General features: G+C 37.1%; 2 protein-coding genes across 4 annotated transcripts in view; one reads left to right on the top strand and one right to left on the bottom strand.

Moving 5' to 3' along the window:
• Positions 1-20,901, bottom strand: part of INTS12 (integrator complex subunit 12) — a 38,636-nt gene extending 17,735 nt beyond the window's left edge. For 2 of the 3 annotated variants that reach the window (XM_026017604.2, XM_026017602.2), the window contains exons 1-6: positions 20,761-20,901; positions 11,971-12,044; positions 11,520-11,684; positions 7,048-7,200; positions 5,098-5,285; positions 3,481-3,640 (exon numbers count right to left, since the gene is read on the bottom strand). In XM_026017604.2, the coding sequence (XP_025873389.1) occupies positions 3,481-3,640; positions 5,098-5,285; positions 7,048-7,200; positions 11,520-11,675 (657 nt within the window). In that variant the 5' untranslated portion in view covers positions 11,676-11,684; positions 11,971-12,044; positions 20,761-20,901. Of the gene's footprint in view, positions 1-3,480; positions 3,641-5,097; positions 5,286-7,047; positions 7,201-11,519; positions 11,685-11,970; positions 12,045-19,458; positions 19,546-20,760 lie in introns of those variants that run through there. The other variant, XM_026017603.2, reaches the window with a different exon arrangement.
• Positions 20,892-25,194, top strand: part of GSTCD (glutathione S-transferase C-terminal domain containing) — a 124,890-nt gene continuing 120,587 nt past the window's right edge. Inside the window, exon 1 of the mRNA XM_026017601.2 lies at positions 20,892-21,134. The gene's annotated coding sequence lies outside the window, so the exon portion shown is untranslated. The remainder of the gene's footprint in view (positions 21,135-25,194) is intronic.

The following is a 25,194-nucleotide window of genomic DNA, read 5'->3' as shown; positions in this document are numbered from 1 at the left end:
ATCTTGTGCTACAGTTTGCTCTACTATATAATTTTGGCCTTTATGTTTCAATTAATCCCATTTTTTATATTACATGTCTTGCATATGAAAGTATAGCTACTTTCAAACATCACTTATAAAACAACATTCAGGTCAAGAATATAATTAGGTATGCTAGAAGACTACCTGTGGTAAAATAACTCTTACCAGCAGGAAAAGAGGACCATCTTATCCTTTATTGCAAAACCATGTTATGAGAACGCAGCCCTCAGTAAATCAGAAATTCATGGTTCCATAACCATGGCTTTCAATCTTACACTTCCTTCAACCCACATCTACTATTCCAGACGTTAGACTCTGAAGACTGACCTAACATTCTGGTGTTAGCAGATGAAGACTCCAACTATGCCCAGAAAGGGCCTTTGCCTAGATCATGTTTGGATCATTTTCCACTTTTTCTACATCACCTAGCTATCTTATGAGTTGAGTACAAAATACCCAGAACCCTTAGTCCTTTGCTGATAATACTAGTTTCGGGAATGAGGATATTATCATTGACTTGGTGCTGCTCAACAAAGGTACTATAATTTTTCATTGGCTTACTGCTTCATACATTGCAGAATGTATGAAATTTCCCAGTCAAGGCAATAATTGCCAATATGAAATCAATAAAAAATACCACATATTTCTAAATGCTGCTGAGTAGGTGTGTTATTAGCTTAGATTGAAAACCACTGCAGTAAGTCATGAGTCTCTGACTTAGTGCTGAGGCAAAACCCATTACCTGGTAAAGAGAACATTACAGAACTGAAGAATGATCTTGGAGCCTGTCACACACTATCACAACATTCTTAACTAGGTCTTCCCATAATAATGTGTACTGAGGAACCTGCCCTAGTTGGAAAAATTAATGTAAAGAGAATGGGGATATAAGATGCTATTTATAGTATCTCTGAGATACCTTGAAGCAATAACCAATGCACATATCAGAACTGCACTGAAAGCAATTATAGGAAGAATGACTAAATTTAGCATCCGCACTATTTCCAAATTCCTTTCTCTCATTAAATTTTGTGTTTACTGGATCCTGATCATCAGGCTCACTTCAGATAATAACTTTTGTTATTTCTCTGAGTCTACTCTTAGTGAATTCTACTCATGTTTTAACATTAGTCATGGCTCTCCATTCAGTACTTTGACTCCTGGACATACAGATTGAACTTATTCACTATTTCTGGTACTAACCTACATTTCCTTCATTTACATACCTTAAGCACGGAACAGAAAGTAGGATGTGTCCATTCCTGAGCTCTGCTCTGGTGCTATGCCAATAAATCAGACATGATCTTACTGATAAATGAATTACACACGGAATTTGTAAAGCAGATAAAGAATAAAGGATATCCCAGATGAAGAAAAGCTGAGAAGCAAGTGATATGAAAACAGGAAAGTTCACCCCATATTCAGGAAATTATACACTAAGTATACACTTAGTGTATACTTACACTAATATACACTAGTATGCCTACTTAGTCTTATACACTAAGTATACACTTAGTGTATACTTACACTAATACACTAAGTATATACTTAGTGTATACTTACACTAATATACACTAAGTATGCCTACTTAGTCTGGCATGGCCAAAGTGTATGGGTGTATGTGGTGAAGTGGTGAGACAGATGAATACAAAGACACACTTGGGTCAAAGAGAGAAGGTCCATATATTCGCCCTAATGAGTATAACCTCATTATATAAGTAACTGAGAACCACTGGGCATATTTAAGCAGATAAAATTAGACAAAAATTTTAGAGGAATAATTCTAATTGTTTTAATTGAAGTGAGTAAAGTGGATTCAAAGGAAGCAAGGAGACTTTATTTTTTGTAATTTTTTTTTTTTGTAATTTTTTGGAGCCCAATGCAGGGCTTGAACTCACCACTGTGAAATCAAGACCTGAGCTAAGATCAAGAGTCAGATGTTTAACTGACTAAGCCACCCAGGCAATAGACAAGAAGTGGAATGGGGTAATAAGGGCAAAATGAATGGATTTAAGAATTGTCTAAGAGGTATAACTAGCAAATTTGGTAAACAAAGGGATATGGAATTAAGAGATGCATCAATGTATCTAGTTTAGGCAACTGGGGAAAAAATTGAGTGGAGAAGAAAAATAATTTATTTTTAAAGTTACAGTAGGATATCTGGTCAGCTGCCAAAGTTCATTCCATAAAGAGGGCTAGAACCATAAATATAGATTTGGTATAAACTGTCACAAAAAATGGAGGAGAATACACTTTGAAGAGAACAATGGTTACTTTACTGAGACTTACAATAAAATAACATTAAAAAAATCTTTGAAGATACACTAAAGAAAGATTACTCTCACAATCACTTGTTTTTACTATTATCAATTCTTAGCGACCACTTCTGTCAATGCTCTAGAACGCACTATATTGCTCACCCATAATCATTTGGTTGAGGTCCTGGGAGACTAGCATAAGCAATAAAATAAATAAAAATCAGAGTGAGCCAGAAAAATTATACCTTGTCACAGAAATTCCGTCACAACTGAAAATATACATATTATTGAAATTTTACAACTTTTCATAGTAATAGAAACATTTCCTATTTCTGATTTAACTTATTGACAAGTAAAATAGGTACTTTGAATTTTTAGTTTTAAGTAAGTACCTCTGACTTTAAAAAAGATGTATTTGGACAGAAAAGTCTATGTAGAAATTTATTTAGTTAAGTGAAAACTCTTCTATCAAGAGACCCTAATCAAGGCTGGGGAGGAAGGAAAGAAGTCATTAAAGTAAATAACTTCTTTATTTCTTTAAAGGAAAATGATAAAGTTCATTTATCTGCTTTTTAAATGAATAACAGTTACAAAAGTATCCAATAAAAGTGAAAACACATTTCAGCATGATGTAAAAGGCAGTTCCATTAGCAAGCCGTAAAAAGAGAAAGTACATTGGAAAATGAGATAAATGGTCACTTGAGGACAATGAAGACAGAATGAGGAATAAAGAAACACAGATGGAAAGATAGAGACGCATATACAAATAATGCTGCTGTACATAGTTTGTGAATTTGAGGGTTTAAGCCCATTCAGGGATAGACATTTTCAATGTTTCCTTACCAGACTCACCAAAAACGAGGGCTTTGTATCTCACCATTTCCTAGTGTCTTATAGTATTTCTAAATGTTTATAAATACAGTGACATACTAGCAAGGAGTATTTGTATCTTGTGGGTTTCTAATCCTGCTTATGTTACAGTAAGCTAAAAGCTGAACAGAGAAAAATGGATACAACATGGTCTAGTCTTCAGGCATAGATATATAAATCATACATGTACACTATACATACAAACATTTAAATCATCAGTATACATTATTTCTTTCAATAGTTTAAATGTTCAAATTTTTATTTTGAAAAGCACCCATCAACAAAAAAATGACATAGACCATTTAAAATAGAGAAAAAAAATGATTCCTACCATTCTTTTCATTTGTCTGGTACATCGGGCACAATACCACACAAGACGAGGGTCATTCACTTCCTTGTCTGTCACCTGGGGCTTATGGCAATCTTGGTGGTAGAGATTATGGCACTCCTGACACTCCACTAATTGATTACCAGATGCCACTGTCATTTGCCTGAGGAAATATACATCAAACATTGTACTTATTTGAATAAAACAATTTAAAACTATTCTATGGTTGTTTTGGTAAGTGTGATAGGTAAAAGAGGATTAAAACCCCAGACAACCAAAGAGCAAAACAACAAATTCTACCATGTAGCTTACACAATCATTCCATGCTCAAGCATCAAAGTAAGGTACGCTAGTAACTGAATTTGGCTATATTCTCCTAGCCATTTCTCATTGTAATTTTTTTCTTTCTCCCAGAAGGGAGCAGACTTTGGCTACTACTCCAACAGTCTCATAAAATTTTCCCTATCTTCCTATTAAATTCCTTTATATTTGTTATCTACATGTTGTTCTGTCTTCTTCATTAATATATAAGTTCATTAAAAATAAGCTGCCTATATATTTAAATTGACTTACATATGAAAATAGAAATAGGACCTAATTATCTACAGTGTTTGGCATATTACCTTGCAGATATCGGTGTTCAATAAATACATGTGTTATCAAGTGAACAGAATGTAGCAATATGTATATCAAGAAAACATAAATTCTAACAGCACAAAAAAGCATTCACCACAGCCTTAGACTGTCATAAGTCTCCAAATGGGGGGTTAAAGTTACTAGTTCTCTCTCCATTATTATCTTACCATTCATTTATTTAAAAAATACAAACTTCATGGTAGATAAAGGTTGAAATAAATATATGTGTAAACAATGAAGCTGTAACGAATGATTCAGAAGTACATTAGCTCATTCTCTGTCTGGTTCATAAAGGCTTATAGTTATTTACTCAGTCCCAATGCACTTGAATGTAACATTTTCATGACAAAACAGCAACAAAGATGGTAATCCTTTTGGTTGTGCCAGGCAGTACAAGCCATTAACAATTAAAAATATAGCCTCTGGCATCAAGCAGTTTAAAATTCAGCTTTTCTGATTTTTGCAATTCATCTTCTAATGAGAAAAATTATCCATGTTTTTGTAATTATGTATCCATGTTTTAAAACAATGCCTAGAATAACCCACACAATCCATTAATTTCTTTTCCATTACTTGTAGGAAAAGATGTTGAGTGTTTAGAAAACATGCAACTGTCTATTTTATAAGTACTATCAACAATTCAAAGAAAAAAGCAACACAGACTTCTTAAAAAGAACAGAATTAAATCTGTTGAACAGACTCTTCTTCGTTAAATAAAACAATAATTGCTTTCCCTCTAGAACCCAAGAATGCAGGAACTGTTACTATGACACAATAAACATGCCACAGTGAGGAAAAATATTTGACAATTTTCAAGATGCTAAATTGCTACGTAGGCATCTTACAGAGAATAATCTACTTATTTCCTATCCACCTCCAAATTACAAAAACAAAATATAAACACCCAACAATTGATCTGATTTTTTCCCTCTTGTTTGCTCTTTACAAAACAAACGAATCTTTCCACAGAAAAGTACAACTTACCTACAAACAACACAGGCCAATCCCATCTCCATGGCAAAATCATCAGCACTAGTCTCCTCAAAACTGGAAAGGTCAGCCATAGCTAAATCCTTGCTAGTTTGGACGGTAATGGGAGAAGACCTTGTCTCTGGTTTCTCCAATCTAGGTTTCTTTGGAATATCAACTCCTTCTGTGATATCTGATTTCATCTATTAAAAGCACACAATCAGAAAGTAACATGTTAGAATAAACCTTAAATCATGGAGAGATGGATAAGACAGACAAAGTATGATGACCAAGTCCACTTGCTAGATATTTTGACATAAGGGACAGTCATAAACACCAAAGATCTGCAGAAGATTTATAGTAAATTCATAATCAATACATTATAAGAAACTAGCAAGGTAGAAATAAAAAAATCAAAACATCTTAGTATGTATCTGTATTTGTCTTTGTATTCTTTTATCCATTAAAGAATTCTTGAAGTTCAATGCACTTATATGGCCTTTTCCCCCCTTCATCATATGCTTTGAAATGAGAAGCCCTAGCACTAATAAAGCTATCATAAGTCTACTTTTTATTTTAAATATTTTAAATTATAAACTACTGATATTGGGAGTGCCTGGGTGGCTCAGTCGGTTAAACTATCTGCCTTTGGCTCAGGTCATGATCCTGGGATCCTGGGATTGAGTCCCACGTCGAGCTCCCTGTTAGTAAGGAGTGTGCTTGTCTCTCTGCCCTCCCTCCCTCCTGGTCCTCTGTCTCTGTCTCTCTCTTACTCATTATAAATAAATAAAATCTTAAACTACTCATATTTGAAATATATTGAAAAGAAGTAAATAACAAACCATCTACCGTCATCCAGACACTGCCCTATTTGCTTCAAAGCAAATTCTGGCTCCTCTCTTTAAGATATAAATGTTACAGACATACCTGTCAGATTGGCAACAATGAAAAAGTCTGATAAGACATGGAGAATTTGCAATTCTTATACTTTATTGGCAAGTGTATAAATTTAGTATATGCACTTTGGATAGCAATTTGGCAATGTCTAGTAATACTGAAGATGTTACTATCCTATTACATCTTTTTATAGGTATACATCTATAGAAATCATGTGCTCAAAGAATTTACCTTTAAAGCAGCTTACTGAAGCTCCATTGTAATAGAAAAAAAGGAGAAATAACCTAATTGCTCATCAGTAGGGGAATGGATAAACTGATTTATTCATTTAATAACTATTATATGGTAGCTGAAAGACTCATATCTTCATATATCAGCACAGGTGAATTTCAAAAGCACATTTCCGGAGGTGAAAAAGTTGCCAAAAGATATACATGTGTACCTGTATGATACCATTTATATAAACTTAAAAGCACAGAAAACAATACTATATGATTTATGAATAACCAATATTAAGAAAAAGTATGAAAGCATATGAGACTAATATACTCCATCTTAAGGAAAGCAATATCAAATTTTTTTTTTAATATCAAATTTTTTAATGTATTTTTTACTAAGTGCTAAAATCTTAATAACTAACTATGTGCAAAAATCATTCAAAATAGGCAATCCAAGAATTATCTGTATCTCTGTTAAGGTACACACCATCCTATAACAAATTTCATATTTAGTCACTTACATCTTTATTTTCTCCTGTCTTTTTTTCTCAATAACTATTTCATCTAGAATATTTAAGTTATGGATTAAAGTTAATGCTTGAAATTAGCACATCCCCTAGAGCTCAAATATGTATTGAAATGACTTCAGTAAATGGTTAAATAATGTTTCTAAATTTTACTCACTTTTCAAAAAAATAACATCTATAATTATCAAAATATATTTACTGAATAGTTATTATGTATTTTACCTACTATTATGCAAAAGAAGTGAGCACAGAAAGAAACAATGTTCCTGTCTATAAGCACAAGTGATTAACTCCTTTTAAAGTCAGATTAAATTAATTCTTACTTTTTCAGCTGGTCTCTTTTCAGCCTCTTTCTTTACTTTTTCAGTTGTGAGGGCCTTGCCATTATTATTACCAGAAGGAAGACTGGATGACGTTTTGGGCTCTTGCTTAACAGAAATAGCTTTTGTGCTTGAAATTTTGGGTGGCTCCACATCCTAAAAAATGGAAAAAAAAAAAAAAAGGATGTCTGTAATTAAATGTTCTAACAAACTGTAAAAAGCGGATCGTAAATGTAAATAATTTTCAGTTAAAAATTAACTTATGTTTTGACCAATGTAACATCCATTTCTTTAAAAGATTTATTGAGAAATACCTGATATACAAACTGTATCTATTAAAGTGTAAAACTGGTAATTTTCACATGAAACTATCACTACAACCTATATAATGAATATAACTACCATCCCCCAAAGTTTCCCTGTGGCTTGCTATAATTACTCTTAGAGGTATACATCCTAAAGAAACTATGTCTCCCTCCATCCTCAGGCAACCACTAACCTGCTTTCTGTAACCATAAATTAGTTTACATTTCCTAGAAATTTATATGAACAGAATCATATGGTATATACTCTTTTTCTAACTTCTTTCACTTAGCCTAGTGACTCAAGTTATTGAGTATATCAACAGTTCATTCCTTATATTACTGAATAATATTCTACTGGATGGACATGCCATTTGTTTATGATCTATTGGATATTTATTGGTGGATATTTGTTTATAGTTTGGGGCTATTACAAATAAAGCTATTATGACCATTCAGGCACAAATCTTTGGACATTCACTTTCATTTCTCTAGAATTAATGTCTAGGAGCAAAATGGCTGAATCATATGGTAGGTATATGTTTAACTTTTTAAGAAACTCCCAAACCATTTTTCAAAGTGGTACCATTTTACATTTCCACCAGGAGTATATGAGAATCCCAGTTCCTCTGCATCCTCATCAACATTGGTAATGGCTAATCTTTTTAATTTTAGACATTCTATTTGGTATATAGTGGTATATCACTGTGAACTTCCATTTTCCTAACATCTAATGATGTTGAACAGGTTTTAAAGTGCTTATCTGCCATACATATATATCTTCTTTGGTAAAATGCTCATTAAAACTTTAAAAAAAATAGAGTTGTTTGTTTTTTTTTCTGACCCTAAAATGTTCTTCATAGGTTCCGGATATAAATCCTTTATCAGACACTAGATTTACAAATATTTTCAGTCTCTGGCTCGTCTTTTCACCCTTGTTCTTATATTACCACTTTGTTGATATTTATACTTGCTATCTACTGCTAATAGTATAAAAAGTTTATGTATATGATAGGTCCTTGGAATCAACCTGTAAAAGAGGAGGGCATTTCCTCCCATTCTAAATAAATCAGAAAATCTGAGAGCAGTCTGCTTTTCTGTGATAACACATAAATGTATAAAAATACAGGAATGATATACATTAGCTTCAGAACAGTGGTAATCTCTGAGGAGGAAGAAATGGAGAGGGGGGAAAAAGAATGGGGTTATAAAGGGAGAAGAAATGTGTGGGAAATATCAGAAAGGGAGACAGAACATAAAGACTCCTAACTCTGGGAAACGAACTAGGGGTGGTGGAAGGGGAGGAGGGCGGGGGGTGGGGGTGACTGGGTGACGGGCACTGAGGGGGGCACTTGACGGGATGAGCACTGGGTGTTATTCTGTATGTTGGTAAATTGAACACCAATAAAAAATATATTTATTAAAAAAAAAAAGAATGGGGTTATAGACTCATTGGTAGCTATACTTGATTTACTGTGCTGATTGTCTAGACCAAGTGCTGGAAAACTGAGGCCTAGAGGCCAAATCTGGCCTACTGCCTGGTTTTTATAAAGTTACATTAGAACACAGCAATACTCATTTATTTATGTATTGCCTATGGCAATTTCATGCTAACATGGCAAAATCAGATTGTCCTAACAGAGACCATCAGCCCACAGAACCTGAAACATTTACTATTTGATTCTTTACAGAAAGTTTGGTGACCACTTGTGTAAACGTGGGAAAATGATGGAAAAAATGTTGGTAATGTAGATTAAACTTAAAAGTGTATCATGTCTATAACATAAAAAACTAAAAAACAATCTTGCAGGATTTGAAAACTATTATCGAATTCAGCAAAAGAGTTACAAGTCTTGATGGATGAGTTAGGTTCTAAGTTCATTATTTCTTTTTTCTTTCTTTCTTTCTTTCTTTCTTTCTTTCTTTCTTTCTTTCTCCTTCCTTCCTTTTCCTTCTTTCCGTTTTTCTTTCTTTTCTTTCCTTCCTTCCTTTTCCTTCTTTCTTTTCCTTCCTTCCTTTCTTTCTCTTCTTTCTTTTCTTTCTCTCCTTCCTTCCTTCCTTCCTCCCTCCCTCCCTCCCCCCTCTCTCTTTCTTTTTCTTTTCTTTTTTTTTTCTTTCTTTTCTTTTTTTCTTCTTTCTTAATAAGCAGACTCCATGCTTCAGCGCAGAGCCCAACTCGAGGCTTGAACTCACAATCCTGAGATCAAGACCTGAGCTGAGATCAAAAGTTGACCTTGATCAATGCTTAACTAAGCCACACAGGTGGCTCTCAGTTCATTCAGATTCAACATATTCAATGATGCGAATGAAAATATCAACCAATTTTTATGTTGAAACTTTATTTGGAGAGTTGTTAATATTTGTAAGCATACCACTGCCTCCAAGTGATTTTTACTCTAGAGATAGAAATGGGACAGCTAAAGGCTACAATTAAGTGAACCTATACCTTTTAAGTACCTAACAGAGTATTTTCTCTTAAGTTGATCAAAAGTAACTCCAGTTAGAAATCTAAGGACAGGAAGCTTTTTAATCAAACTTCTCGTGTACTTTAACAGATGAACTTCCTTCTGTTTTAGAATCTCAAAATACAGTATTGTTTCTTTAGTAATAATAATTTTTTCTTGTTGAGATAGTATCAATATCCAGAGCAGAATGAACTTACTAGTGTATTGTGTGGAGTTGTATAATTTGGTGAGTTGGAACTCACTGAACCTACCAGAATGAGGATGGTAGAAGAAATAATGACACATTGGCTCTACTATTCAAAAGACAGTAAAAAGGCTTGAGAATACAAGAGCTTGTGTTGAAAGGAGACTGGGGGCAAAATACCACTGTTTACTTGGGCACTGGGTCTGGGATTTGGCTGCTAAATCTGGGATCTGGGCCTGTTTTTAGCTTGAGATTGGGGATTAGACTGAGCTAGTGATGTAGTTGTTTTCCCTTTCTCAGTTTGGTATCTAGGTCCAAGACCTGGGTAACTTGGAGTTTCAGGGCTCTAGAGCTTTAGAAAGGTCTGAAAGAATGTATTATGTATTATAGAATATAGTAAAAATTGCCATTCATGAAAAGCCTATTATGTACCAGGGAGATACTATACTAAGTGACTTACATACTTTATGTTCTGTTAATTTTCACAATTTTGCAAGGTAATTCTTATTATCCCCATTCTACTAATATAGAAAATAGGGGCTGGCTGGAAAAAAGTTACTATGCACCTCAGTTTTAAAGATTTTATTTATTTATTGAGAGAGAGAGAGAGCATGAACAGGGGTAGGGGCGGAGTGACAAGCAGATTCTTTACTGAGCAGAGAACCCTACATGGGGCTTGATCCCAGGACCCTGAGATCATGACCTGAGCCAAAGTCAGACACTTAAATGACTGAACCACTCAGACACCCATCAGTTTCCTTATTTTTAAAAATAAATAATACTATCTTAAAGAATCATTATCATGGTTAAAATTAATTATACACATACACCATGCAGAAAAGTACCTGAAACACAATAAATGTTCAGGATATAGCATCTACTACCACACAACTAATAAGAGGCAAGCTGGGATTTAAAACAGGTTTGGGTGCAAAATGTTTCTTCTTTTTTTTTTTTAGAGAATTTTAAAAATTTTATTTAAATTCAATTTGTCAGCATAGAGTACCAAAATGTATATTCTTTTCACATAAAGCTTTGTTACTATCAAAATTGAAGCCACATAGTTCTCACAATTTATCCACACATCCTTTTTCCCTTAAATTACTCTACGCATATCCAATCCACTTCATCGCAAAATCCCTGTCCTTTCACTTCATGATTTTTGCCCACAAAACATTAAAGGATAATTATAAGTTATAGTTTCAGCCAGTTGCTTAAAAAATGTTTTGATCCTAAAGAATTAGAAATTAAATCAAATAAAAAATAAATAAGTAAATAAGTGGGTTTCTCTACACAAAAACTAGTAGAAGAGAATATCCCTCCCACCCAGCTAACTTTTCTATGTAGTGTAACAGTTCTCTGAAAGCATGAAGGAAGAAAAGAACACTAAACAATATAATTCCTTCAACCCTTAAGGAAAGATTATTTTGGCCAGGAGACTGTTTTGAGATGGTCTAAATATTAATACTATTCTACTATTGGCCTTACAAAACTCACCCCCAAGTTTTTTATTCATGTAGGTACCTTTTGAGATGGACGATAACTTGAATCAATGCCTCGAGCCAATGATTCATCAAGCAGTGCCTTGAGCTTTTCAGCAGAATCCTTACTCTTTGAATGTAAGAAGCCTAGTGCTTTCAAAAAAATGGGATCAAGTTCCAAGTTCACGGTAGCAGCCATTGCAAACACCTGAAGAAAAAAGAAAGGGGAGGGGGGAATTAAAGACAATGAACAGTTATCTATTTTATTCTTTTATTTATAATAGGCAATATTGTGCCCAAGATACAAAATCTGAAATGTCTAAAAGGTTATTACAGGGAAAAAGTAAATGTCTTTGTTATCACTACCAAATTCTTTTTCCCCGAAGCAAGAACATGATCAGTTTTGTACGTATTCATATCCATGGCTAAATTTTAAATCCAGATAAACTCTTCCCTGCCACAGAGCCCCCTTCTGTTTTAAAATATACACTTACAGTTCAGTATACAGGAATTTGATGTGTTTAGGTCTAGCTGACATCAAAATTTCTTCTCTCAAACCTGAGTTCCACTGCCAAAAAAAGAAAAAAAAATTGGTGGGGATGAGGTATCACAGGAGGGCAATGGTTAGAGGAAGCACCAAGTGATGAGCTATAAAGGTCACTGCTACAGCTTTAACTTCAACTATGTATTTTTTTTAATCTCCTTAGTCCTCAGCTCCAAACTTGAATGCCTCAGAAAACATTCTAATGATAATCTTAATTGGATCACACTTAGATTGTGGTATCTCGTGCATTAACCTATTTTTAGCAAGATTTCTGAGGAATGGTACCATAGCTACTATAAATTATAAATAAAATTATACATATATATTTATATATATGATATAAAATCTCCCCATAGGGCCTATGGTAATGCTCTGTGTCATTAGAAGCTTGAAATACAGTGAAGATGTACATCAAAGGCTTATGAAATTCCAAAACATTAAAAAGTTTTGTTTTCAGTTAATACCAATGCTATCATGTGATTCTACTTCTTGTGTCACTTTTTCAAATACTTCTCCAGGCAAGGAATTATTAAAATAAAAGTGTATACTTTGTGTTCAATCCTTTGATCAATATTCTAGGGCTTGAAGTTGTCTTCTATCCTTGAGGTTAATATTGTAATAATGCAACACACTTGCACTGTTAGAGTTATGGATCTGTCAGCAAATTCCACAGTAATCTCTCATTTTCAGGGGTTTATAAAGCCATTAAAACTTGCTGTAGGTTGAATCTTGGCATATGAAAGTTCCGTCTGAAAACGAATTTTGTTTGTTCCTTACCCATCTACTTCTCCCCAATTCCTCTACAACTTTGACAGGAAATACACACACATACACACACACTCACACCCTTACGCTTTTTTTTTTTAAGTTTTCAAGAAAGTATTAGATACCTATCTGATAGCCTCAGAATAATTGTCAAATTCTGTGCTCTACTAAAATATTTGAATCATTCATGAATCCAAAAGCCAATACTAAAAGAAAAATAACCTATCTCAAATAGCTGTACTAGTAATTTAATGAAAATCGAGACACAACCTCTGTCACTTCTTAAAATTGTATTATTCTATACATCACTTATATAGATAATAGGTACAGAAAGGTTATTTTTAAATTTACTCAGGTATAGGCTGGTCACCATACATATTCTCAGGAGAAAACAATTCCCCACTAAAATGTCCATGATGAAAAGAATAAACCTGCCATTCCTCCTGAGTGCTCAAGGGGAATACAGCCTAATCTTTTTATTGGCCTAACTTTTTATGGCTAAAGACCATAGTGTTTACTCACACAGAACAATGTGTTTTATGAGGCTGACCAAAGGGTTAATACTTAGAAGACTCCCTTTAATATGCTAGAAAAATCATTACTTGAAATTCTATGCTGACAACCAGAAGTGTTTACTGTTATGTATTTCCATAATCACATACAAAAGGTTTGCATTACAGATTAGGTGACAAGAGTCAGCATGCAGATTATAAAACTATAGAAGTAGTATCATCAACACTAACATTCCAATTGGAACCTTTGAGTCAGTTCTTTTTATACAACCCTGCAATTATAAACCTGAACACGATTTGTACCCATGTCCTAAATTACTAACATGTCCCTCCAACCCAGTGGTCTTCATAATAGAATATAGGGGGAAAAATGTGAGAATTTTTAATTAAAAAAATAAGCATTTAGTATGCAGAATGATAGTAGTATATGCATATAATTGGTAACTAACATATATATGAAGTATGCTCAATTTTATACACATGGAATAATGAAACAAGTTTGAAGGCCACTGCTTTTGTCTATCTAGCAACTTCTAGTTTCCCTTTCCCTATTATGTATACATCAAGGCTGCTTTATGGCACATACTACCTTTCCCTTGAGAAGCCACCCAGTACTATCAGCTTAGATCTTCTCTCTCTCCCCACATTAGCTTCATTAACTTCATTGCTAGCTGCCCATCATCTTCTAGCCCCCAATCATTACCAATATATTCCCCTATTTTTCTACTTTTTTTCTCAAGCGCTCCTTCTATCTTTTTACCTTTGCTATTTCCCCTTGACATCACCTTTTTACCACCATCTTCCAAATGGTGTTCCTTTAACTTTGTATTGAAAGAGCAAAGAGGTCTATGGAGACCTTATTCCATACTGCTGTTTTTGGAAAAACATTCCGTGACCACCAATCATCATCATCTTTCCTTGAAATATACACCTGCACCTTCAAAGTTGCTAAGTATGGAATCATGCTCATTTTCTTCCTCTTCCCTATCTTCATATTTGGCAATGCTAAAATTGCATCTATATTGATGATCTTCTCTAGCTTCTTGCACTCAGTTTACTTGGATCTTCAGCCCTCCAGGAGCTTCATCTTCAGCCACTGAAACCTGAAACTAGCTACAACTATTCTTTTTGACTATAATCTTCCATCGTTCTATCCCTTCCACTCTTCTGATCCAGAAGCCTCTTCAGGGTACCAGGTCAACCCTCCTTTTGGGTTTTTTGTTTGGTTGGTTTTTTGCCCCATTTCTTTCTTCCCATTCCACCTGCACTTTGAATTTATAGAAGCCTCGAGTTCCTTGTTCCCCCTGCTTTGTCCAATAATGGTACCTGCTTGCTCCAAGTCTTTCCTTCATCACAGAGAAAACAGTAGTTGGGCCTAAAATACAACATTCATAGTTATGTGTTTTATTCTTTATATTTTAGTTTTCTATTTTACCTTCCTTCACCCTTTTTCTATTGTCTTCTCTGGTTTCTATTCTCCTTTTTTACTGGCAAATGCACACATAATAAAATTTATTTTTCATCTATTGATATCCTCAAAGAGGTCAGCAACTAATTTATCAAATATCTCCTTTATTATTTCCAAAAATATTTCCCTGGAGTTACACCAAACGATATTACTTTTATACAATTCCTTCCCTGTATATTCCAAAATCCATGATCAAAACAGACTGGAAAAGAGCCATATCACTCTTATTGAGGATTAGAATTCAAGAAAAAAAAGTCCTGTGTGTGTGTATTAGTATACAGATGTATGTATATAGATATAGATACATGAAAGAAACTTAATTCTTTAAATGTAGGTTTAATTTAAAATCTAGGTATTGCTTTAAAAAAAAGGTCAGAAAATTAGCAATTATTGTTTTAAAAATGCCAATGACATAAGAATGTGGTAGCAGTAGTACTGGTAGGAATGAATTCTTAGCTCATAGTAGGAATCATCTATGGCAAATGCTTATAACACAGAAATTTCCAACTAATAAACAATGATCTATTTTCTCCATCTCTTTTTCCTTCTTGATTTATTTTCAGTCTGTCATTTTACATCTCATCCAGCACATATTCCAAGGTCCAGACTTTCAAAGACTCTCTTTCCTAAGCACCCTTGTTCTACAGTCCTATGGTTTCATCTACTCTGTAGCCAACCATCCTGCTATTTACCTTCTCCCTGCCTGCACCCAAACTAAGTGCAGAGGAGAGGAATACACACACTGTATCTTCAGACTCACCAGTCTTCTCTAAGCACTCTACACAGTTTAGCAATCTTGTCATGCTTCTCTTGTCAACTCACTTCCCTACTTTCTGCCAAGACCAGTTACACTTTCCATTTTCCTTGAAACTGCTACCCTATCTCAGCAGATGTATTAGCTGACTTCACAGAGAAAAGAGAAGCTGTCAGAGAGACACTAAATCATCTACAAACTTATCTGTACCTATCCTTTCTTTTTTTTTAAATAAATTTTTATTTATTTATGATAGTCACACAGAGAGAGAGAGAGAGAGAGGCAGAGACACAGGCAGAGGGAGAAGCAGGCTCCATGCACCGGGAGCCGGACGTGTGATTCGATCCTGGGTCTCCAGGATCACACCCTGGGCCAAAGGCAGGCGCCAAACCACTGCGCCACCCAGGGATCCCTGTACCTATCCTTTCCTTTTTCCACCTGATAAATGTAAAGGTGGCTTTCCATGTACTACTACCTGTACCTGGATCCTACCTTTTCCTTCTCCATCTGGACCCTGCACTGTGGATTATTTACTAGGACTTCTCTACAGCCCACCATCACAACCCCTTTCTACCAGCATCTTTTCATTAACATTTAAATATATTCAAGCCTCTTGTACCCTGTCTTCTTCATTTTATACCAAAACTTCCTCAGATAGTCATTCTCATTCTATGTTCCCTTTCTTCATTCTTCTATTTATGCTGCATTTCCTGCAATTTGGCCTTTATCCTATCATTCCATGTTCTTACCAAAGTATTCATAGCTTTAGATAAATATAATAAATCTTGTTTTCTCCTCCTACTTTTTTCTTAGTCTTTTTGTAGGTTCCTATTCCACTTCAACTTAAATAAGTTCCTCAAGATTAGGTTCTGGGTCTCTTTTTGTCTCACTCTGCATGTGATACCTGGATCAGCAGCACAGAAATTACCTAGGAAACTGTTGGAAATGCAAACTCTTGGTCTCTACCATGAGATCAACTGAAGAAGAAACTCTGGGAGTGGGCCCAGAATCTATATTAAACCTTCTAGCTGATTCTGATTCACTGTAAAGTTTGAGAATTACTGCCCTAGACCATTTGATCTAAACCCTTTTGCCACTGATTATAAATTTATTTCCCCAGCCCATCCATCTCTCCCAAGATCCAACTGCCAGCTTGACTTGGCTGTTTCACTGGTGCCTCCTATTCAACATGTGCCTAATAGAGCCACTCATAACCTCTTTGTCTCCAATCAGATCTCTTAGGATTCCCTTTCTCAAATGATACTCACCCCATTGCTCCAGCCAGAATCTGAGTGTCCACTTTAACTTCTCCTACTTCATCACCCCCACCCAGCCCAAGTATTCAATCACCAAACTGCCTAAATATATCTCAAATTAATCTGCCTTTTTCTTTTCTTTTTTTAATTGACATTTTTATGTGTATTTTATTTTTTATTTTTTTTATTGGTGTTCAATTTGCCAACATATAGAATAACACCCAGTACTCATCCCATCAAGTGCCCCCCTCAGTGCCCGTCACCCAGTCAGCCCCACCCCCCACCCACCTCCCTTTCTACCACCCCTTGTTCATTTCCCAGAGTTAGGAGTCTCTCATGTTCTGTCTCCCTTTCTGGTATTTCTCACTCATTTTTTCTCCTTTCTCCTTTATTCCCTTTCACTATTTTTTATATTCCCCAAATGAATGAGACCATATAATGTTTGTCCTTCTCCGATTGACTTACTTCACTCAGCATAATACCCTGCAGTTCCATCCACGTCGAAGCAAAGGGTGGTTATTTGTCATTTCTAATGGCTGAGTAATATGCCTTTTTTAAACCTTACTACCACCACCCTAAACCAAGCTACAATCATCCATTGTCTGCCCTGCCATAATAGCTTAATCAGTCTTCCCACAACCACTCTTGTCCCCCTCCGTGTCCCCATCTGTCTATATCACTCACTTGGTGAAAATGTTTTCACCTCTCTCTGTCCAGAGGTTAAAGAACAACATCCTTAACAAAGTTTCTAATGCCCTACAAGATCTGGTAATACTTGCAAAGTAGTTACAAGAGTATCTAGCACAGAGTACACATTCATTAAATGTTACTAAGTATCTCAGGCTATTCCCACTCTCTGTTGTAGCCACATAACTTAGTTCAAGTCTTTCAACCTACCATACTTACTCTTTCTGCCCTCAGCAATTCAGTTAAAAGTGTCCCATCTTACTCATCCTTCATATCTCATTTTTTTTCACATTTCCCCCAACAAAACAAGAAGACTTACTGTTACATGGTACCCAAACATCCTGCACTTATTTGTAAGAGTAACTACACTGCTAATTATGTGAACAGATCTTTCTCACTAGAATGTAAATTCCATGACAACCCGCACTGGATTGATTTTCCTATTCCTGTTAGCTATGTGCGTAGCAGAGTGCCTGGCAGGTAGCAGGTATTCATTAAATGCCGGCCAAGTGAATACATACTATTCACTTCTTCAGTTAAAAACTTTCTCCTTGATTTCTATTACACTTAGCTTTTCTGGTTTTTCCTCTTCTATCTCTTGACAACTCTTACTCTGGTTCATCCTCAGCTCTGTCACTCTTGGTATTATCCAAGTATCTGTCTTTATCTTCTTTAGTTCTGCTTCCAATTTCTTCCTTGGTTATCTTCTATAGATCATGTTTTTAACTACCATCTCTAGGCAGATGATTTCATTTTTATCACCACACCAATCTCACTTAGGCTCAAATCCCACATTTCCAATTGCTTAGTAGATATGTCTACCTGGTTGCCCTAATGGTATCTCAAATTCAGTTATGGCTAAAATTGAGATTATGAATACTTTCTCCCAAAAGTTTGTCCTGTACTTTTTCAATGAATGACACAACTCTCTGCTAATCCAGTCTGAGGCCTAAATCCTTCCCTCACTAAATCCTCTCTTATTCTGTATAACCAATCAGTAGGCCTTCCCTATGGTTTCTGACTTTGCAACATTCCTCACATTTGTTCCATTTTTCACTTCCACTGCTACTACTCCAATTCATGTCTTTTAAGTTTTGTGGTATAGCAGTAATTTAGCTATTCTCCTTGACTTCAGCACTACTGCCATACTAATGTTCCCAAAACACATTTCTTCTTTCTTTTTCATTTTCCTCCTCAAAAATTAAAACTTCCTGGGATGCCTAGGGGGCTCAGCAGTTGAGTGTCTGTCTTTGGCTCAGGGTGTGATCCCGCGATCTGAGATCAAGTCCCACACTGGGCTCCTTGCAAACCTGCTTCTCCCTCTGCCTAGGTCTCTCTGTCTCACAAGAATGAATAAAATCTTCAAAAAAAATTAAAACTTCCTACTGTCTTCAAAATAAAGCCCAATTTTGAAAAGACTCTCACTGGCACAAAAACTTAATTCTTATACAGAAGAGCCATTCGCTTGTCTTGACACCTCTACTTATTTTTTCTCTGTCCGGGAAGCTTTTTGCCCATTTTTTAGATGTCTAAATTTTATGTTCAAATATTATTTCTCATGTGGATTCTTCACTGCTGGTGTGTCCTTATCCATCCCAAACACTACTAAAAATCTCTCCCTCCCAGGATACATCATACTGCTTTCTCGTGGTACTAGGACTTTCTACCTTGAGCCACACTTTTGTTGTTGTTTTGCACAAGAGTTATATTCCCTATAAAATTATTGAGTACTTTAAGGGAGGAGAATCTACATTTCTTTTTTACTATCACGTTGCTACCTTGCAAAGTACCATAAAATAACAGCTATTGGAATTATTAGGGATCAAAGTAAAGTATAATGGTCTTTTCCCTCCTACACAATTCTAACCAACTTACAAAGTCCCTTTGCAAAGAGCAGTAAGAAACGCAAACCCGTCTTCCCTGTACCTCCTGCGCCTCCACCAAACCTCTCAAACATCAAAAAAGCAACAGTAAAAGAAACATAAACAAAAATCACCTCTTTGATGACCAGAGACTTGTACAATGTTCCTCTCTGCAGTACTCTCTTCCCAATCCTTTCCCTGGCTTAACTTCATTAATTACACTGGACTGTAACTTCATGAGGGCAAGAAAGTTATTTTATTCAGTTATGTATCTAGGGTTTGAAACTTAGCCTCTCAAAAATATTTATTGAGTGAATGAACTAGGTTTTATTTAAAAATCACTTTCTGGGGCTTCTGTGATCTTTCCAACCGAAACTGGATATTCACAATGCTTTCCCCGAATCCCCAATTTCTCATTCTACATGCTAATCTTTTTTTTAAAAAAACAGCCCGGAGTTGGGACGCCTGGGTGGCTCAGGGGTTGAGCATCTGCCGTTGGCTCAGGTTGTGACCCCGGGGGTCCTGGGATGGAGTCCCCGCATGGGGCCCCGCGCAGGGAGCCTGCTTCTCCCTCTGCCTGTGTCTCTGCCTCTCTGTGTGAATATATAAATAAAACCTAAAAAAAAAAAAAAAAAAAAAAAAAAAAAAAAAAAAAAAGTCCAGAGTTGATCATCTGCAAGTGCAAGGACACAAGATAAAGGAAACCACGTATTCACACCGAGTGCAATATTAGGGTTGCCATCTCCTACCAGCTCTAGAAAGCTTTGCCCTTTTCATGTCTTTGGAAGCTCTTGCAAAACCCCCCCTTTTTTTAAAAAGATTAAAAAAAATCTTTTAAAGCTGCTGCCCGTTTCAATCCTCTACTGAATTCTTGGCCCTGGGTTACACTGATATCTTAGGGACATGTCTGGAAACGCAGGGGAAGCGGAAAGACCACGACTCCAAACCGACCGAGTGACAAGAGAAGCTGAAAAAAAGGGGCCGAAGACACTCAGAAAAGGGATGTCAGCCCTTTGATCAAAGCAGGACACCGGGGGCCTAGCATGGGAGAAGGTCTTCGAGGAGCAAGTCCGAGAGGACAGGCGAGGCGGAAGGAGGGAGCTGCCCAGAGAAGTCGCCCAAACCCAGGTGGAAGGTCGGACACAGGGCTGCAGGGCCAGTCCCCGGGCCGCGCCGAGCCGGAGAGCCCCAGCCCGCAGCACTGCAGGAGGCTCAGCACCACCCCCCGCCCGCGCCCCCGCCCGCGCCCCCGCCCGCGCCCCGCGGAAGGCAGAGGGCAGTCAGCCTGGGGCGCGCGGCCGCCCGCCGATGACGACGCTTCCCCATCAGCAGCGAGGGAACTAAGACCCCACGAAGCTACTCTCCCACCTCGCCCCTCGCGGAGGTCTCGAGCCTCCCAGAGGCGGCTGGGAGCCGGGGAGCTCGTCACAACTCACCGCTCCGCCCCGCTGCTCCGTCCGTTCCCGGGGGCCCCTTCCGAACAGCTCCCGGAACTCGCCGGCTCCGACTACGGGGAAACAAAGGTTCCTGCCGCGGCGTGAAGGGGGGAAGTTTTCGGCTGTGCGACGGGAGGAAGTGACGTAACCCCGGCTTCCGGTCCGCCGGATTATGAATGACGGCGGACGCGGCTGTCTCCAAGACGGCGTGCCTGCTGTTTGTCGCTTCCCGGCCTTTCCGGCCGCCAGCGGTCCGTGGGCGAAGACTCGCAGAAGCTGCCTCGGAAAACTCACGCGGGGTGGGAAGGCGCAGGCGGCTCGTGTCGCTGACACACTCACGCCCCCTCCCTGCCTGGCCGCGCCTCTGCGACCAGGTAAAGAGGGAGCTCAGGCTGCGGACTCCGCCGTCCCCCTGACCGCCCCGACCCCCCCCCCCCCCCCCCCGGGGCCAGTCTTTGCATCCGGAGGCGACCTGGCTGATGCTGCGAGACGGGGATGGGGAGGAGGCGGGGGGTCGGGAAAGGCAAGGGCTTGCAATGAGTGTCCCGATGTTTCTCCAGCGCTGGGGCCCCTCCTGGGCGGGCACAGCCTCTGCGGGAGCTGGTGGAGGGCCCCGGGCCCCTTCTCAGGTTTCCCAGGGCCAGTCCCCGTGGCTTCCTCTGCTGATGGGGAATAGAGCAGCTTCTCTCTGCAGGAGTCCGTGGAGTCGTTTACCGTTTGCTGCTCAGTGTCGCTTTAAGACCTTTTTGGCACGCTTTAACTTTTTTTTTTTTTCCCCCTCTCTCTTTGACACTTAGTATTTTATTCCGTGCCTTCCCGGTTAGAGAAAGCAGTTGTACGTGAGTGCTGCTCAACAGTTGCTCCAAAGGACTCGCGTTGTTTGCGGCTGTCTGGCTTCTATTACACTATCAAAGCAGCGTTTCAGTTCGGTTTTGAACAAGTTCGAGTTTGAGTAGAAAGTTTGACTTGCATGAAAATTGCTTCGGTTTCGGAAACGTTCACTAACACCCGTACTTCCCACCTCGACTCTACCTCGTTTGGAATGAGGGGACTTGTTTTTTTTTATCCCTTTATTCTTGAGCCCGGGATCCCATTTCTTGTCCTAAATTCTTGAATGTTAGCATTTGATAATCTATCTTGTGCTAAGTTATTGATTATTTAATAGCGTAGTACTTTTTCTAAGCCTGCCTATAGAAAAAGCATTAGAGAAAAATGAAAAAGCTGGCAAGAATGTGGCGATTTGTAAACATGGTCATTGAATATTGTGAAAATAAATTCTCTTACAAATACAACTGAATGACTTGCTGTCATATTTAATAAATCAAACTTTAAGCCATGTTGAGTTTTTTTTTTTTTTTTTTTTTTTTTGATTTAACTGCCTGGTGGGGAGTATACGCTTACTAAGAGGATTGCCTTAAGGCATACTCACAATGTGAAATCATGTTTGAGTTATACCTGAAGACATTATTTTAAGAGGTCTAACTTTAAAAACAAATCTGTGATGAGATCGGTGAGATTTGAGAATTGTTTTATCAGATTATTTTATTTTTTTTTTTTACACTTCTACATGTTTGCCTACTTTAAGCAAAGTTAGATTGGAACTTCTGTAATATTGGCCCCATCAAGTTTAAAAACAACAGCAACCTGTGTTTACTTTGTAGCTTTGGTATCACCTGTGATTTGAAATAAGTACTGAATATCCAATTAGCCTTTCTCATAGCAACAATGTAGCAGATCTTGAAACTTAAATTCTCTAGGCCAGTCCACTACAACATCTATAGTATATACCATTCCTTATTATAAATTGTTTTTTTTTATCATCAAGTATTCAAAGTAGCCCACGGAATTCTGTTAGGATTAGTACTTAGACTATGGGGATTTAAAGCATTTAGATCATAACCAGCCTAGGTATTGTTTGCTATGGGGATTCAGTCCTTTTATTTCAGGCTTGCAGGCATTTCTGTTTCTAACATGTTAGCATTTTATGCTGTGGTCCCTGTTAATTATGAGGTCAGGCTTAGCTGCAAGCATTATGATTCTGTGGCAGCAGATGATTCTCTGATTCTCCAGAGAGATGACACACTTCTGTTATGGCTAAAGTTACTGTAAACTTTTTCACTTTTAAGCAGTTTCCCCTCACCTTTTGCCCATTTTAATTATTGAACTCTGTCCTCTAGGACTTAACTATATGTATCCCCACATTACATAATCTAATAAGCACTGAAGCAGCTCAGCTTTTTTTCTTTTTTAACCTTTAACGTCCAAGGTAGTTAGCTGCTATTGAACTCTGTAGCGGTAAGCTTTTATATAATATAGATAGTAAGAAAATAAGGTGAGATTTGCAACCAAATTGTGCTATTTTGTGAATTGTACAAAACACAATCTAAGTTCCAATATTCCTAATGAACATTTGACATACTAAGGAACTTGAGTTCAAATTTTAATCTTTAATAAAAATGTAATTTCATACCTGTAAACTGTTGAACTATTTTGTTCAATATAAGCAGTTAATATGCAAGTAGACTTAAGGTATCACATATCCTACCTTGTGTGACTTCTTTCATAGTTAACAAGTTTTTTTGGTGCTTGTAGGGGTGGGGAGCCTTTTCATTTTCACATAAATTCCTTACCTTTACTGAGAAGTTTGGAAATATACAGCATAATTTGTGGCTTGCCAGTCAAAATTTGTTTACTAGTGTTAATGGATAAGGAATTTTGAGATAAATTACAAATGAATAATAATAGCTAGTATTTATTATAGGCATTGTTAGTTTCTCACAGCATACTATATGGTAAATCTTCTTGTCCCCACTATAAATGGGAAAGCTAAGGTACAAAAAAGTTTTATATTGCTATTAAATATTAGAACCAGGATTTGAACCCAGTCAACTCCAGAGTCTAGGCTCTTAGCCATTACTTTATCTTTCTGGGTATATAACTATTCTATTTGTTAAGAATATAGACTCTAGTAAGATTCCTAGTTCTCTTGACTATCGGTATATACAAAAACTATATTTTCTTTATAAGTTTAGATGGATTCAAGTGATACTTTTTCCAAATCAGCTTATGGAGGTCATCTTGTTTCTTCATTTCAATTTATACACAGTTGGCTCTTAAAATAGATTTATTCATTTGGAAGAATGGTGTCAAGAATGAGGCTAATGTACCAAGACTAAAGTTCTCAGTAGTATTGTCATTAGAATGATTACTGATATTTATGTATATTCATTCATTTCTTGAGTAAAATTTGGGTACTCATATGCGTTGGAGTTATAAGTCATATAGTAATATAAAGGAAAAAAGGGGATAAGGGGTCAGGAGGTGATGGAAGTGCTTTTTCTATTCAGGTTGTCACATAGCTCTTGTGTTACTATTTAGAGACATCAATGAAATGAAGGAACAAGCTAGGCATAAGGAACAGCAAGTACAAAAAATTCTCATGCCTGGCTTCTCTCAAGAACAGTAGGGAGAACTGGCTGGAGAGGAGTGAGCAAGAGGGAGCAGAGGTAGGGAGTCAGGTCAGAAAAGGATAGCTAGGGGAGGCACCTGGGTGATTCAGCATCTACCTTTGGCTCAGGTCATCATCCTGGGATCGAGTCCCACATCCCACATTGGTCCTGCTTCTTCCTCTGCCTATGTCTCTGCCTCTCTTTCGATGTCTCTCATAAATAAATAAATAAAATCTTAAAAAAAAAAAAATAAAAAGATAGCTAGGGTCATGGCAGCCATAAGCCATAGCAGGAAATTTGGAATTTATTTTAACTGTTTCGGGAAGCCATTGGATGATTGTGAGCGAAGAGTGTGAACTGACTTTTATGTTTAAAGGTCACCCTGACTAGTGGAGAGTGGGGAAATATTGTTAATGGATATTTGTAGTAGTCTCTTTAAAGCTGGTGATAACTTAGGATGATAGAGGTAACGGTACTAAGAAGTTGGATTCAGCATATATTTCAAAGGTAGAAATAGTAGCTTAGGAGAAAAAATGACCGTCTGGGTGAATGATGTCATTTTATCAATAAAGGGACTACTAAGGGATGGGGAACAAGTTTAGAAAAATGCCCAAGGGAAGATGGCAAGTAGCATGTAAGAAGTCTGAGGTTCAAGGGAAAGGATGTGACTGAGATAAAAATAGGAGTCATTGAGGATATTTAACCTGTGGTACTGGAGATCACCAGAATAGTACTGTTATATTGTGAGTTGGCCCATTAATGGATCGTGAAATCAATTTAGTGAGTACTAACCAGCATTTATTTTTTTTAAAGATTGATTTAAAGATTTTATTTATTTATTCATGAGAGAGACAAGAGAGAGGCAGAGACATAGGCAGAGGGAGAAGCAGACTCTCCACAGGAAACCTGATGCCAGACTTGATCCCAGGATTCTGGTATCACGACCCGAGCTGAAGTCAGACTCTCAACCACTGAGCCACCCAGA

This window comes from Vulpes vulpes, chromosome 4 (genome assembly GCF_048418805.1).
Source record: "Vulpes vulpes isolate BD-2025 chromosome 4, VulVul3, whole genome shotgun sequence".
NCBI lineage: Eukaryota > Metazoa > Chordata > Mammalia > Carnivora > Canidae > Vulpes > Vulpes vulpes.
The sequence above is the reverse complement of the archived record's forward strand: the minus strand, read 5'-3'. Positions and strand labels throughout refer to the sequence as shown.